General features: G+C 44.0%; 1 protein-coding gene across 3 annotated transcripts in view; it reads right to left on the bottom strand.

Annotated features, from left to right (window-relative positions):
- The window catches only part of MAPRE2 (microtubule associated protein RP/EB family member 2), a 124,874-nt gene that overhangs the window by 27,162 nt on the left and 82,334 nt on the right, over positions 1-15,378 (bottom strand). For all 3 annotated transcript variants that reach the window (XM_080920194.1, XM_080920193.1, XM_080920195.1), the window contains 2 exons: positions 7,592-7,737; positions 3,569-3,782 (listed from right to left, as the gene is read on the bottom strand). In XM_080920194.1, coding sequence (XP_080776320.1) covers positions 3,569-3,782; positions 7,592-7,737 — 360 coding nt within the window. The remainder of the gene's footprint in view (positions 1-3,568; positions 3,783-7,591; positions 7,738-15,378) is intronic.

Genomic DNA, 15,378 nt, shown 5'->3' with positions numbered 1-15,378 from the left:
AGAGAATTCTAAGAGAACCCTGAGTCTACCATGTCACATCCAAACTCATAGCAGTGGGTCTGAAACAGAAGGCCAGGCTACTGGACTCTGACAAACTTCCCAGCTTAAGACTCTTAAACCTTTCAGTGCTGTCTGTTTTGGCACCTACACATACTGTATTAGGTCATGTGCCGGGAACTTATTCCTGTAATAAAATGATGCTCTCAATATCAAAGTCTCATTTCCAATAATATACATCTTGGTCAAAGAGGAACGGATTCTGAAAGTCCCTAGGAACCTTGACTAAAACACAGGGCTCTATTTATAGGTTTATAGCACCTCTCCTGACTTTCGGGAAACATTCTGATTTACATTTTTTTGGCCTGGTTCCCAATGTCTGAATGCAGAACTTGGAGAAATGTCAAGACCTTGTGCATTTCTAGGGGTCTTTCTCCAACTGTGGTCCTGAAAAAACTGTGTCCCGCATGTGATGTATGTCTTGTGGTAATTTTTCTCCCGTAAAGTTTTATGGCTCCACAGTGTCTAATATTCAGGACACATTTGAATAAAGAGGGGTGATTAATTTGCATTCCTGAAAATACCATTTCTCTCCAAGTCATAGCAACAAAGTAAATACCATCAAGGCATGGGAGCAGCAGCATCAGAAACTACTGCCTTCTGGGACATTAAAAAAAAAAATCAAATTTATTAACTGTTGATTTCAATGTTTCCTATGTTTTATCACCCGAGAAGATGAGTTCTTTCTCAGGTTTGTGGCATTTCATCGAAAAGGACAAGGCCCTCTGTGGCTTCCGTGAGAGGGCTGGCCAGTGTACTCTACTTCGAGGTCAAAGAGTGGAAGCGTTAAAAGGATAAAAAAAAAAAGAAAAATAAAGAAAAGTTACAATCGTGGAAAAAAATATCCTGAGGTTTCTTACTAGAATTAAAGAAATGCAGCTGGTTTCAAAGCCAACCTGTCCACTAGTAACAGCCACAGAGGCCCACGTTAAGGAGGAAAGAGCAGCAGCTTGCCTGGGTTCTTGCCCGAGTTCCTCTCACTTCACAGGCCTCCCGGTCAATCCAGCCCCAGGAGGTCACACCATCAGTACCGCTCTACTCAGCTCTCAGACTCTGAGGAAGCTCACTGAAGCAGGTGTCCAGCTGGACCTGCATGACCTTTGGCCTCCCAATCTCCCCAGGGCTTATTTTCATCCAGCCTCTTCCTTTGCTTCTGCTCCAGAAAAATACATCATCCCTTTCCCATTAACTCCCCACTTAAGACCTTGACCTCAGCGTCTCCTTCATGGTCAGGGTCAGGGTCCTCTAAGCTCTCCTCTTCTCCTCACCCCTGGCTCACCAGAGATTCTCCTCTACCTTACAAGCCTGTCTTGTCCTTTAAACAAACAGGAAACAGTACCATTGTCCTGTCCCTCCTCCAGCTTCTCTCCCTGACAACTCATTATTTTCCTCGATTGTTTCCTTGACAAGGTTGTTAAAGGTTGCCTCTGTTCCCCCCTCGAGTCCACACCCTTCTGGCCTTGCTCAGTGGCTACCTTGCAGACTCCAGGGCTCAGCATCTCACGTCCTGAACGATTATTAATCACACTGTAGGAGTCAGCTCTCTACATACTATTTTCAAGTTTCCCTCTATATCATATTTCTGCAATTAATATTCATGACCCTCTTTCTAGAAACTTCCTACTGTTTGTTCTGTGAGACACAGATGAGGGAATTCTTGGAAAATGGGGACAAGGCAACAGACTGCAGTTCTGCTTGGACGGCAAGTGCTGGAGCTGAAGCAAAAGAATTAAGGTCACAGTATGATTGTGAAAGACAGAAGAATGTTCTAGGTCTGTCCACACAACTAATGACCTGAATTCTCTTGACTTCCTTGTCTATGTTCATCCTTTTTAAACAGCTCCCTCCTTTCACATGTGTCTGACTAGAAAAGATCAGTGTTGTTCCACGGAGGCTCACTCATTCCAAACCGGGCCTTGGAGACCAAAGCAGAGCCTTTTGTCCAACTCACTCCCCAAGCCAGGCCTCGTTTCAACGCTCCACAGATGATTTTCAAGCGGAGAGATCCAACAAACCTCTCCAGGCCTTGCTTTACGGACTCCTCAGGAGAGTTAGAACCACGTCATTCTGTCTCCTCCTGCTTCCCTGAGAGCCACTCCTTAGCCTCTTCCCATCTTTTTGGCATTTTCTCTGCATTCCATGGACGTTTCTCCTTTACTCGGCAATTGTTAGGAATTCCTAAAGGCACCCTCCCCTTATCTTTCTGTATGTATTCTCTTCCAGCTTCAATGGACGCAACAATCACAAATGTGCACTGCCTGCTTGTGTGCCTGTGCGTGCATGCGAGTGTACGCATAAACACACACACACACACACACACACAATGCTTACTTAGATCATCTTTTGGATGCAAAAAGAAACCTGAAACTCAGTATGTTAAAATAAACACCATGTCTTCTCAACTCTAGCTCTCTTTCAGCGCTTACTAAATGATAACCTCATCCTTCCAAGTGTGGGAGACAAGCCAGGAAGTCACACTTGGCAGCTGGCTTGCTCGCTGCAGGACCCACCCATTACCAAAGCCCAATCCAGTTACTCCCCAAGTATCTCTCAGAGATATGTATTCTTTTTCTTCTCCTTGCACACTGAGACCTCGTCTAGCAGACTGGGCAAGTATACACATCGATGCTGTCACCTCCAACAATATCTTTAAAAACATATTATGTCAAAAATCTTTTGAAGTTGTCAGATTTCCAAGGGATACCGACTACCTGGAATATAGCCATGAATACAGATAGAAAAAAAAAAGGGAGTAGGAAAGATAAAACTTACCGATACTTACAATTAGCCATATCTAATCCATACTGACTGTAATAGAATGGGTGGAAATAAAAGAAAAATCTGTAATAGGTCCGAATAGTGGGCTGTGCATTTGTGGTGGAATGTTTTGAGTGTGTCACTGCTGACAGTCTAGCACACAACCAGTGTGTATAACAATGGCCTTACTACACAAGAACACAAGCCTTGTGGTAAGACTGGTTGTGTATGGCAAGGATATTTCTAAAATATTTTAGAGCTTTTTTTTTTTTTTTTATCCACAAAAGTTAAAATACTCCTAAAAGTATGTAATCTCAATTTTGAGGATAAGGACTCATGATAAATGAAGTGTCTACAGTAACATACAAACCTCTCACTGATTTCCTTTGAGCATCTCTATAAAATGACCCACACTTAGCAGTATGTCAAGTCCTATGATCTGCCATTCTGGCAATTAAGCACTAAAATATTTTGCTCTAAATCTAAACAAACAAACAAAAATTTTCAGGAAAATTAAGAGAGAAAAGGAATCTGTCCTCAGGGTAGTAACAGGCATGGCTGTGCCTCTTTAATATCTGAAACCCAGATCACTAGACTCATGGCAAATGGGTCGTGAGAGATCCGCATGGTTACACAGACAATACTGAAAAGCACCCAAAGGCATGAAAGCACTGTCAGTCACAAGCACAGACTGAAGCACTTAGAGGTGGAGCCGTTTCCTATGAGAAGAAGTACAGATGTCCCTGTGACGTACCTGCTGTAGGGGAGTTTGCATGGTGAGACTTCTTGGGCAGGTTGAAGATCTGTTCCCCAGGGTCAGGGGGAGGAATGGCATCTTGCCCTTGTCGAGCCTCAACAGGATCATACTCCTTCCCATCATAGTTAGCATCGTAGAATTTCTTAAACCACTGAATAAAATCCAGGTTGTCTTGGAAACGCCCCTTCACCAGCTTCTCCACGGGGATTACCTGCAATGTCAGGTCACCACATGAGTCACGAACCTCAGGTGAGCTTGGAGTTTTATCCGATGGTATCCAAAGAATTGCTTGCTTGCAATTCTTTTGTAAGCAAAAACATTTAAAGTTTTGTTTATCTTGGTTCATGCGCTTGTATGGGCACCATGTGTGTACAGTGCCTGCTGAGGCCAAAAGAGGTCACTGGATCGAATCCTCAGTAGCCGTCAGCTATTGGGGCTGGGAACTGAACCAGAGCTGCAGTGAGAGTAGCAGGTGCTCCCAACCTCTCCAGCCCCGGGGCCTGCAATTACTGACCTCCGATTGTTCCCTGTCTTCTCAGCAGGGAAGTCTACAATCAACACAACTTTTAACTAGTTAAAGACTTGGTAAAAACAAAACAACGAACAAAGGAACAAAACCATAATCACCACCAACCCAAGAGCTCCAGAGTGGATGATCCTGCAAAACTGAATATTCCCTGAACAACTGAGAAGGAATAGCTTTAGCCTTCAAGACGTGTGTGTGTGTGTGTGTGTGTGTGTGTGTGTGTGTGTGTGTGTGTGTGTGTGTGTGTGACCTGCTGCATCTGGTGGTAGCACATGCCTGTAATCTCAGCACTTGAAAGACTACGGCAGGAGTATGCGTTTGAGAGCAAACTGAGCTACCTAGTAATCTTAAAAAAGCCAAGAAACAAAACCAGAAAACAACAAACCACAAATAGAGGACTTACCTCATGTATAGGATATGTATAGTTATGCAATCTCCCCACAAGATATCAGGCCTGAGATGGTGTACTGATTCCAAGTTGAAGTGTATTCCTATTTCTTGGCCCAGTTGTATTGAGATAAACTCTTATAAGGAATACAGCTACCAGCTACAGTATATGAACCAGGGGCAGGTCAGTAAAACAGATACTATGCTAATGGGACATGTGGAACACAGCTCATTAAAATGTAGCTGAGCATCCCAACTAACACAGTACAGGACCCAGGAATGAGCAACCCAGGAGCACAGCTAGGGCTCATGGGAGTGCAGAGACAGAGAGGAAGATGCTCATTAAGAAGGTCATGGAAGCATAGAAAGAAGGCTCATGACATGCACATCAGCTACAGAGGCAGGAAGCTCAGCTTCTCAGAGTAGGCTTTCCCTACAACTCAAAGACAGCCAGGACCCCTGCTAACTCTCACAGGAACCGCGGGAATTATGACAAAGGACACGGGAGGGACTTGACTACCGAGCTGTAATTCAGTGGGTCACATTTTTTCTTTAATTAAAGGAAATGGAATGGTACCATGTTTCCCACACACATTGTGCGATTACTAGATTTTACTTCCTCCATCACTGGGAGCCACTGTATGGGAACTCTCAGAGCGCGATGAGCTAAGTCAGGTTGCAAATGTGCATGTGTGTGATTCAGACAGAAGCCAGAGGTTTGTAGAAGGACTGCATGAATGGAAATAGAAGGGACTAACCCTGCAACAAGTCCTTGCCGCCTTGGAAGCCATATGCCATTGACAGTCATAAATGCCCACAGGGCTAAAAGGAAAACGGGCTGTGGGTTTCCCTCCATGATTCATGACTTTACTAGCTCTGGGTAGTGAGCCGAGCTGGTGTTCCTTTCTTCCCCCCTTTGGAAGCTAGCATGGTTCTTCCTGAAACCATGAGCAACCATTAATGAGAAAAGAGGCCATAAATTTGAGCAGAATCAATCATAACTTGAAAAAAAAAAAAATCAAGGGAAGCACCCAGGCTTCGTGTTCAGCTAAGTCATCAGTAATATATTTTCCAAAAATGTTTAAGTGCAGATGTGGAAGGGACATTTTCCACCAAGCTGCACCTGGTCCTGGTGCTGCTGTGTCCCCTCCTGTCACTTCCCTTGACCCCTGATGGAAGGATTCCTGCCCCATTCACACTTCCCTAACTTCCCCGTGTCCTTCATCACCGCTGACGCTTGTGAAGCGTCTGACTGGTAAATGGTAGGAGGCCTGCAGCGCTGTCCTTCACGGGCAGCTGAGCAATGTGCTGCCTCCAAGTGGGAACTTTACATGATGGTGCTGTGTGGCAGCTCTTACTTCTCGACTTAATTCTGCATTCCTGGTTTCGGGGGGGGGGGGGTGACATGTAGCAGACATGATGGGTACATGATACTGTGTCTCTAGGGATCTGACAATCCTGTGCTGGCATCTTGTTGCTAGTGGGGCTGACAGGCTGGGAGGCCAGTCTCCTCCCACTGCAAACTTGTTTTTCAGCATTCTCAGCTCTTCTGTGTGTCCACTTAGAAGATGCACAAACGGCAAGTCCCAGGCAGAAACCTACAGATGGGTGTTTCTCCTTTTGGATGTACAAGAATGGATTTAAAAGGGAAAGAAAAAAGGTGTTTTCCTAAAAGTAAGGAGGGCCTGCACAGCTGGATGTGCCAGGAAAGGGCTACCTGGAAATGAGACACAGCTGAAAGGAATGAAAGCTAAGATTTTCCAGAGAAACATTTTCTGTTTCTTTTCTTTTTGATTTTGAAATATCAGTCTCACATGTATTGTCCAAGATGTTCTCAAACTCTAAACCTGAGCAATCCTCCTGCCTCAGACTTCAGAGCATCTGGAACTACCCTGGCTGGCTAAGAATGTTACAATATAAAATACGTATTCTGAGAAAAGCAGCTGCCAGATTTTCTTGACATCCTGGTTAGAATGCCTCTTGCTTAGGGAAGCACTGAACTCCTGAATTAGTAAACTTTCCTCTAGCCTTCATCTCTTATGACCTCGTATCTGATTTTTATCCTGCGGCATGTTTATTTCTTTTATTAATATGTGTTTTTCAAAGAGTTATGTTTCTTCTCTGCTGGTTTATCTCTTTCCCCTTGTTTACAATTCATGCCTTGTTATGCTAACTCATTCGAAGAGATACAGCCAGTCATAGTCTTTATGAGAGAAACTCTAAGTAATGAACACATATTAGTAAGTGAACATCTGGACAGCAGCCAGCACTCCCGGAGAGACCAGTGTATCTTAGCCGTGTAGGAAGCAGGCACAAAAGATTTCCATCTGTGTCACTCTAGGGCAAAAATTATACTTTGAAGGAGAAAAGCAACATTCATGAAGGCTGGAGTCTAAGGGATGCGCTATGCAGGCCACTGTTGCCTGCATCTATCTCCTTGGTACCTTAACCACAGGAAGGAGGGTCCTAGTCCTGTTCTACAGAGTAGCCTGTTTAGACAGTTAGAAAATGTAAATTACTTGCTTCAGTCTTGAAACTGAGATTCATACCCACGATGGGCCACCCTGTAAACAAGTTGTTTTTCCAAAGGAACAAAATATCCAAAGAACCCCAGAGGCATCTGGTGAACATAAAAGCTTTTCTTTTTGCAACACCGAGGAGCTAACAATGGGCTGAAACATTTAGAACTCCTGCTAAGAGGTTTGTCTAATGGCTGCAGGATTAAGGATTTCTTCAAACTAGAACCTCCCGTGCATAGGGAACTCAGAGCTGTCGTTTACACACGTACAGGTTTCCTCCTGCCCCTCCTATGGAGGTGTTCTTAGACTTCATTTTTGATTACCAAGCATTTAAGGGTGCAGGAGAGATGGCTAAGGCATCTAGTGCTCTTTCAAAGGACTGGGTTCAATTCCCAGCACCCACATGGGATGGCTCTCAGTCACGGGGAACTGACTCTTAGGGAATCCCACACCCTCTTAAGGGCTTTGCAGGCACTGCACTTACACATACAGACCCGCATATGAACGCACACACACACAATTCAAGAATAATGAAATATTAAAAGCAATTTTAAAAGGGCACGACAGGGGTGTGAACAAACGTCTTACCTTATCAACATTCATCCGTTTAAAGGAGGCTTGCAGAAGCTTAAAATTGTGAATATATTCATGTTCCAACTTTGCTTGGAATTTTACTTTCTTCAAACTAATACAGCCCGGGAAGAGCATGTCCATGAACTGGCAATAGGCTGCTCCTAGAAAGAGGCAAGAGAGGGGCTGATAAGTCTGGCTGTGCTCAGATGGGGTGGCTGTCATGAGTTTAGGCACCATGTTACACCGTGTTATCCCGTGTTACAGAGCACAGCCTCCTGCACACACGTCCCTTTACCATCACACCTGTGCACAGCAGGAGTTGGATACCAGAGGGAAGAGGCCACGTCTCAACAGTACAGCAGCCGTCACTTTGTCAGGGCCACTGTGTCTTCAGTTCCCATGACCAACATCCTCCACAATGCCAAAGCAGCTGTGTTAAGAACAATTCCTGCTGTGTCTGTCAGAGGAAAGGGACACATGCTTGCCCTTCCATCTAGCTAGTATCCCGATCCCTGTCAGCAAAGTCGCACAGAACATGTAATCATGGGAGCGGGACACAGGCTCTCACGGGATGTGTGGCCCAAATACAGATGCTCATGCTGTTTTATAGCCATCCGGCAAAGTAACTTGGCTGGAAACTGTATCGCTGAGTCTTCTAAGAGCAGAAGCAGCTGCATGCCAACCTCATTCCAGCCCAAGAGCAACAGGCTTCCCTCATGAGCGAACAGGATGAAGCCAGGGATCTCCGGAAAAATGCAGATGTTCAGAGTCATACGCTGTTTACAGCTGAGAGGGAAGTGTGCAGAAACAGTCAATGGGACCCCCTGGGAGAGTCTGTTTAGCAAGAGTGTTTTTACTTTTAAACTCAAGGAAGAACTATTGAAACATGCCCCCGGGGTCAGCTAGAACCCCGCCACCCTCCAGCAAGATGTCATTTACTTGTCTCTTACATGAGAAACTGTAGAGTCCCGTCTCAAAGCAAGAACAATGGCAAGCCAAGAGCGGGATCAAGTGCTACGACAGTTCAACGTTTTCCTTTCTTTGCTGGCTACAATCGCTCGCCCGCTCTATTTCTATGACATGCTATTGATTAGTCTATGACATGCTATTGATTAGTCTTTCCAGACCATGAACAGGCCCCCATATTTACCATCAAGGCTTCTGGAGGCCTTGTCTTCCAAGAGGGAGACTCCCCTTTGGCTAGGGTACCACTGTGTCTGATACCAAATCCTCAGCTGAGATGGAGTTCCAGAGAAGAACCAAACACTAGAAATTTAAAGGCTGTGGAACCAGAAATGCTGGGGCAGCCCCTTTGCAGGTAAGGCAATGAAGAAATGAAACAGAGGCATCTGCTTTCCCTTAGATGCCAATGCCGTGAATTAAGCATTTCTTCTGAAGCAGATGGCTTCTCTTAAAAAACAAGACCAAATCCAAACCCAAAACACCATGCTGGGGAGCTAAGAGGGAACATCAGGTTTGCAGAGAGGGGTTCAGTGAGCTAATCCTTTTTAAAGGTGCCACCAGATGGAGCAAAGTCCATGCCCCACCCTGGGGTGGAGTCACACTGTGGGCGTGGGAGACACTGTCTCTCTGATCCCATCTGCAAAGTTGTCCTCATTTTGTTGGAGGTTACCATTAAATTTGCCTCTGAAGACTCAGACACTACAAATTCTCATCCAACCATCTGAATCCTTCACTTTTCAAATTTAAAAACGAGCAATAATTTTAGAGGGTGGTGGTGCGGGATCAGTACAGTGAGGACAGTTAGAAAAAAACCATTTCGCCATTTCTAATAAGCCATCACCAAGTGGTAACGAACCTGTGCTTGTATTTCGACATATGCCATTCTGATTTTTTCAGAGGTAGGGTTATACATTTTATTTATTTTTACTAAAATGTGATAACACCTTTAGAATGCGATCATATCTATTTTCACATACACTTTTGTTTCTGTGGTGCTGAGAATCAAACCCAGGGCCTGTATGAGCTATGCAAGCACCCTACCACACCCGGGACCATTTTCTGGGTTACTCAATATTCTCTACCAAAGGTTTTAATGGCTTTCTAGTATTTACATCATGCTTAGCAAGTTCCCTCAACCAACATCCCATAAATATTCATGCATGGATTCTGTAAGTGCTTTTATGATCTCCAGTTTTACATTCGAATTCTGGATCCATGTGGAATTTATTTTGGTTTGTGATAGAAAGTATGGTTCTAATTTTAGTCATTCCAAATGCTAGTAGGAATCTGTCTTTTTTTTTTTTTTTTTTTTTTTTTTTGGCTTCTCTGCATTTAGCCACATTCTTACTGGGGAGATGCTGCAGGGCCCTGACTCATACCTCACAGAATATAGGTGAGCCTCCTTTTCGACTATGGTTGAAGGCCCACGACCCCGGCTATGCTGTGCACATTTCTGTCCCCATCAAATGGAGGGAGTGAGAGAAATGCGGAGACAGGGGGTTTATCATTGTGTCTGCAGTATATGTCTAGAGCACCGTGACGTGCAGGTTGGAGTATCCTGGTCTAACAGCCACTTCCCCAGGCACTAGGAGGTTCCCTCAGCTCCGACCTTGGTTTTCCAAGGATGCTGACCTATCCAACGTTTTCCCTAGAAACTCTATCAACGTTTTCTCTATGAGCTTGCCAAGATTACGTTCTGTAATGCTTGTTCCACACCGCCAACTGATGTCAGCCAGGTCTTGACACCACCTGAGACAGGTTTTTCTACATGTGGTCCCCGATGGATAAGGAACCCCGTCTCTACTGTGGTTACTTTCCTAGCGCATGTACTGGGGGCTTTTATTTATTTATTTATTTGTTTCATCTAGGAAAGTCATTTTTCTTTGTCATAACATGTAACATTCAAGCAATCTGGGTGTACAACTGGAAAGCCTTATTGCAATTAATATGAATATATTTGGTAGTAAAAGTTAAAAATAAGAGTGAATGTTTTTAGTATATCTTTATTTTTGTTTATTTATATTCATCTTCCACTTATTCTATTTTTAAAGGCGTGATTTTAGACTGTGAATTGTGTAGCTTAAATGTCTTATTTACTGTTTTATGTAAACTATGCTCGTATTAATAGAGCCTGTGTTTTACGACCAGAGGCAGGCGGATCTCTGAGATCAAGACCAGTCTGGCCTATAGAACAAGTTTCAGCCAGCTAGGGCTACACAGAGAAACCCTGCCTCAAAAAACACAAACCAGCCAGGGCTACACAGAGAAACCCTGCCTCTAAAAACACAAACCAAACCAACCCCCCAAAAACAAACCAAGCGAAATGAATAGCTGTTTCCCTCTTTCAAAAATTAAAAAAAAAAAAATCTTTTTTATTCTTTCCATTGTAGTTTTGAATTTAAAAGGCATACAGAAAATCACCTTTTAAAAGCATTCAATATAATTCATGTACTCAACCTTTCTAAATGTGCAATTTAGTCAGTGGGTTTCACATTCACAGGACCGGAAATCCAATACCAGGTCACTAGTTCCAGAGTTTTAAAAGCACACACAGACTTCACAGCCACTGGCAGCCTCTCTCTGTTCTCCCTCCCCGGCGGACTGGTGACTGTTCCTCTAGCTTCCTCCTACATCTGCCTTTCCCCAGATTTCACTTAAAGGGACTCAGGCTTTGTGACCACTGAGCTTGGTTCTTTTCCTTTCAAGGTTCACCAGACCTCTAATCCTTTTTAGATTAGATGGGGGATAGTTCACTATTTAAGGATATCTTATCAATCCATCCACCTGTCTGTGGGTATCTGGGCCATGTGGGACTATTGAGTAAAGCTGCTAAGAACATTTGTAAGTTCTTGCATGGCATATGCTTTCATTGGCTGTAAGGTGGAGTCTCTGCTGAGTCATGTGGTGCATCTGTGATAAACACCCTGATGCCCATCTGTTTTCAAAGGCAGGCACACCATCTTATTTTCTCACCAGCACTGTACGGAAAAAGTCAACTTCACATTGACTACTATCTGCTATTTGATCCTCGCTGTCCTAGTGGGTGCGGCTGGTGCCTCAGGTGGATTTCACTAATCACGAATGGACTGAACATGTTCCTAAAGTGCTTCTGGGCTACTGTAGACAGTCTTTGGGATCTTCTTTGCAAATCCTTTGCCTGTTCAAACTGAGGTACACTTTTGTTGAGCTGTGGGGTCCTATGTTCCAGACACAGTTCCCTTATCAGACACGTGGTCTTCAAACACTTCCTGCCTCGTGTGGATTCTTTCAGACAGTATCACCTGAAGTGCATGCTTTCAACTTTGAACTAATCCAACTTGACCCACAACACTTGTGCTCTTTTGTTCGCTATGGTTAAGAAAGAGCAGCCCCATCCAAGGTGGGTGAAGGTCCACACCAATACTGCCCAACACAAGGTCAGACCCCAACCCAAGGTCAGACACACCTACACTGCCCAACCCAAGGTCAGGAACATCAGCACCCACTGCTTTCTTCCAAAGGCTTTATGATTTCAGTTTTTTCATTCAGGCTTATGATCAATTTTTGATAGATAGGGTAAAGTTAAAGGGTTCATTGTTCTGCATGTGAATAGATCGTTATCCCAGGATCATTCATAAATTTAAAGTGATTTATTTATTTAGGGGGGGATGTTTTACTGAATATACATCTGTCCAAGTAGGCCAGAAGACACTGGATCACCTGGAACTTGGCAGCTGTGAGTCACCACATGGGGAGAAGAGTCAAACCCAGGTCCTTTGCAAACAACAAATATTCTTAACCACTGAGCCACATCTCTGGTGTCTTCCCATCCAATTTTGTAGAAACTACTCAATCAACATTTGTCCAGACTCTCTTACTGAAAATTAATTAGCTTATAATTAGCTTATAACTACTTAACCCCTTTTGTTCTCGACTTTCAAGACTACTCTACCTACATGTCTAGCCTTATGCCAGTAACATACATTATCTTGATTACTGTAACTCGGTAGTAAGTCTTGAAGTCAAAAGTAAACCCCTGGGGCTGTAATGTAGCTGGGAGATACAGCCTCTGTTGATTACCCAGAAGGCTGTGGAGTTGACTCCCTAGCTCCTGCCCACCCCACCCCCACCACAAGCCACTGTTACTTGTGTTAGCATTAATTTATGTATTCAGATCTGAAATTTGTTTTATTCACTATGTTTGGTGTGCATGTTTAAAATTATTTTTTCTACATAGTTTCTTTAATAGTAAGTGATTTTAAAAAAATATTTGGCTACTTTTTATTTGAAGCTTATTTTGTTAGGTATTGGAGGGACAGTGTCACTCATGTGCTTTCTAGTTATATGTCCTTTATCAGTCTCTCATCTTAAGGTCGTTCGTCTGTGAAGGTGAGGTGCACTTCTTGAGGCTCCTGCTCTTTGCTAGTCTGTATTCTGACTGGACAGATGGAACCATTGATATTCCGTAACCTGTGGAAGGTGTGTATGAATTCCTGCCATCTGATGGGGGCCTAGCTAGTCCTCTTAGCAACTATTCTAGCATGGTCTGTCCTTCCCAATAACCTCTTGGATTTATTATCTCTCTCTTCAGTGTGTGGGACATGTTCTGTAGCACTGAATGCACAACCCAACCAGTTAGTGGGCCAGTGAAATAAGCAGCCTGTTCTCACAAATAAAGTACAAATGGACAATGAATGGATAAAAAATGTTCAACTTCATCAGCCACTAGAGAAATCCAAATTCAACCACATTAAGATTTCAAAATGTCATCACTAAGTAAACAAACACTAACAAATGCAGAAGAGGGGTCCAGAAGCGAACTCTTACACACTGCTGCTGGGAATGTGAGCTTGAAACTTAATCAGAACATTCTGTGTTCCAACCAGGTGCTGGTGGCACACATCTACTCAGGCTCTCTCCTCTGAGTCTAGAAGAGCTGGAACGTGTCACACACACACACACACACACACACACACACACACACACACACACACACACACACACGTTACTAGCCACAGATGTTTAATACTAAGGAGATACTTTTAAATTTTACTAGCAATTAAGTTTCACTGAATTTTATCAACTACTATTTTTACAAACAGGTCAAATCTTTTCCCTTTAATTTGTTAAGATGATCGATCACATCCATTGATTTTTCAAGGTGTGAACTCTTTGCACTTCTTGAATAATCGCCACTTGCTGAGCCTTCAGTGCAGTGCTGGGTTGTATTCAGTCAGAATTTGATGTGCGTATTTTCAAGAGAGCTGTCTGCCGTGCTATATATGACCTTCTTACCAAGGTTCCTTTACACTGGCAAGGCATGCTGGGATGCATTTCAGATTGTTGAAAAGCTTAAGCACTGAGGCTACAAATAAATGTGGTTGGAATCCTGACTGCCTAGATTCCTGCCATGGGCCCAAGCTTTCTAGGCCTTCCTGTGCATTTCACACATGTGGGCGCTGGAGCAGGAATAACTGGCCTGTAGGAATAGATATACAAAGAACATTCACACAAAGAGTACTACACCCCTGTCAAAATCAACGACTTCATGAAATTCTTAGGCAAATGGGTAGAACTAGAAGCTATCATCCTGAGTGAGGTAACCCAGTCACAAAACAACACACATGGTATGCATTCACTGATGAGTGGATATTAGCCCAAAAAGCTAGCAATATCCAAGAAACTATTCACAGACCACATGAAGCTCAAGAAGAGGGAAGACCAAAGTGCAGATGCCTCAGTCCTTCTTAGAAAGGGGAACAAAAATATTCTCAGGAGGAAATATGGAGACAAAGTGTGGAGCAGAGACTGAAACAAAGGGAATACCAAGACTGCCCCACCTGGGGATCCAGTCCATATACAGCTGCCAAATCCAGACAATATTGCTGATGGCAAGAAGTGCATACTGACAGGAGCCTGGTATAGCTGTCTCCTGAGAGGCTCTGCCAGATCATGACAAATACAGAGGTGGGTGCTCACAGCCAACCACTCGACTGAGAATGGGGTCCTCAATGGAGGAGTTAGAGAAAGCATTGAAGGAGCTGAAGGAGTTTGCAACCCCATAAGAACAACAATACCAACCAAACAGAGCTCCCAGGGACTAAACCACTATCCAAAGTGAACACATGGACGAACTCATAGCTCCAGCTGCATATGTAGCAGAGGATGGCCTTGTTGGGCATCAATGGGAGGAAAAGCCCTTGGTCCTGCCAAGGCTCGATACCACAGTGTAGGGAAATGTCAGGGCATGGAGGTGGGAGGGAGGGGGTGGATAGGTGGGAGAACACTCTCATAGAAGCACGGAGAGGGAAGATGGGATATGGGATTTATAGAGGAGAAAAACTGGGAAAGGGGATAATATTTGAAATGTAAATAAAATATATTCAATTAAAATGAGAGAGAGAGAGAGAGAGAGAGAGAGAGAGAGAGAGAGAGAGAGGACTGTCACGTGAGCTCCTCCATAAAGATTGTCCATGAAACACTCCTATGTGCTCTGGACTGCGGGACTTTGACAAATAAAAACCAACGTTCTCAGCTTCACACCACCACTGAGCTCTTGGAGCAGGGTGGACCCCCCTTCTCCTGTCCCCACTCCTACTGTTTCCTGTCCCAGTTCTACTCAATGGCTAGCAGCTGTCCTCCGAGCTCACATTTTGGCCAGTGTTGTCAGTAGCATGCCGTCACGGAATCAACCAACCACTCTCTCGTCATTCCGCTCGATCTCTTAATGGCAGTTGGCCCCCATTCTTGAGATTCTGAATTTTCTCCCTTGATTAGAAAACAGTACTGCCTCACCTACTTAGCAGGGGCGGCTGGTGCACAACTCTAATCACAGTTCTCTGAAGGCAGAGCTAGGCAGA

Source organism: Micromys minutus, assembly GCF_963924665.1.
Source record: "Micromys minutus genome assembly, chromosome: 8".
Lineage (NCBI taxonomy): Eukaryota > Metazoa > Chordata > Mammalia > Rodentia > Muridae > Micromys > Micromys minutus.
Note: the sequence above shows the minus strand (reverse complement) of the source record. Positions and strands in the feature narration are given on the sequence as shown.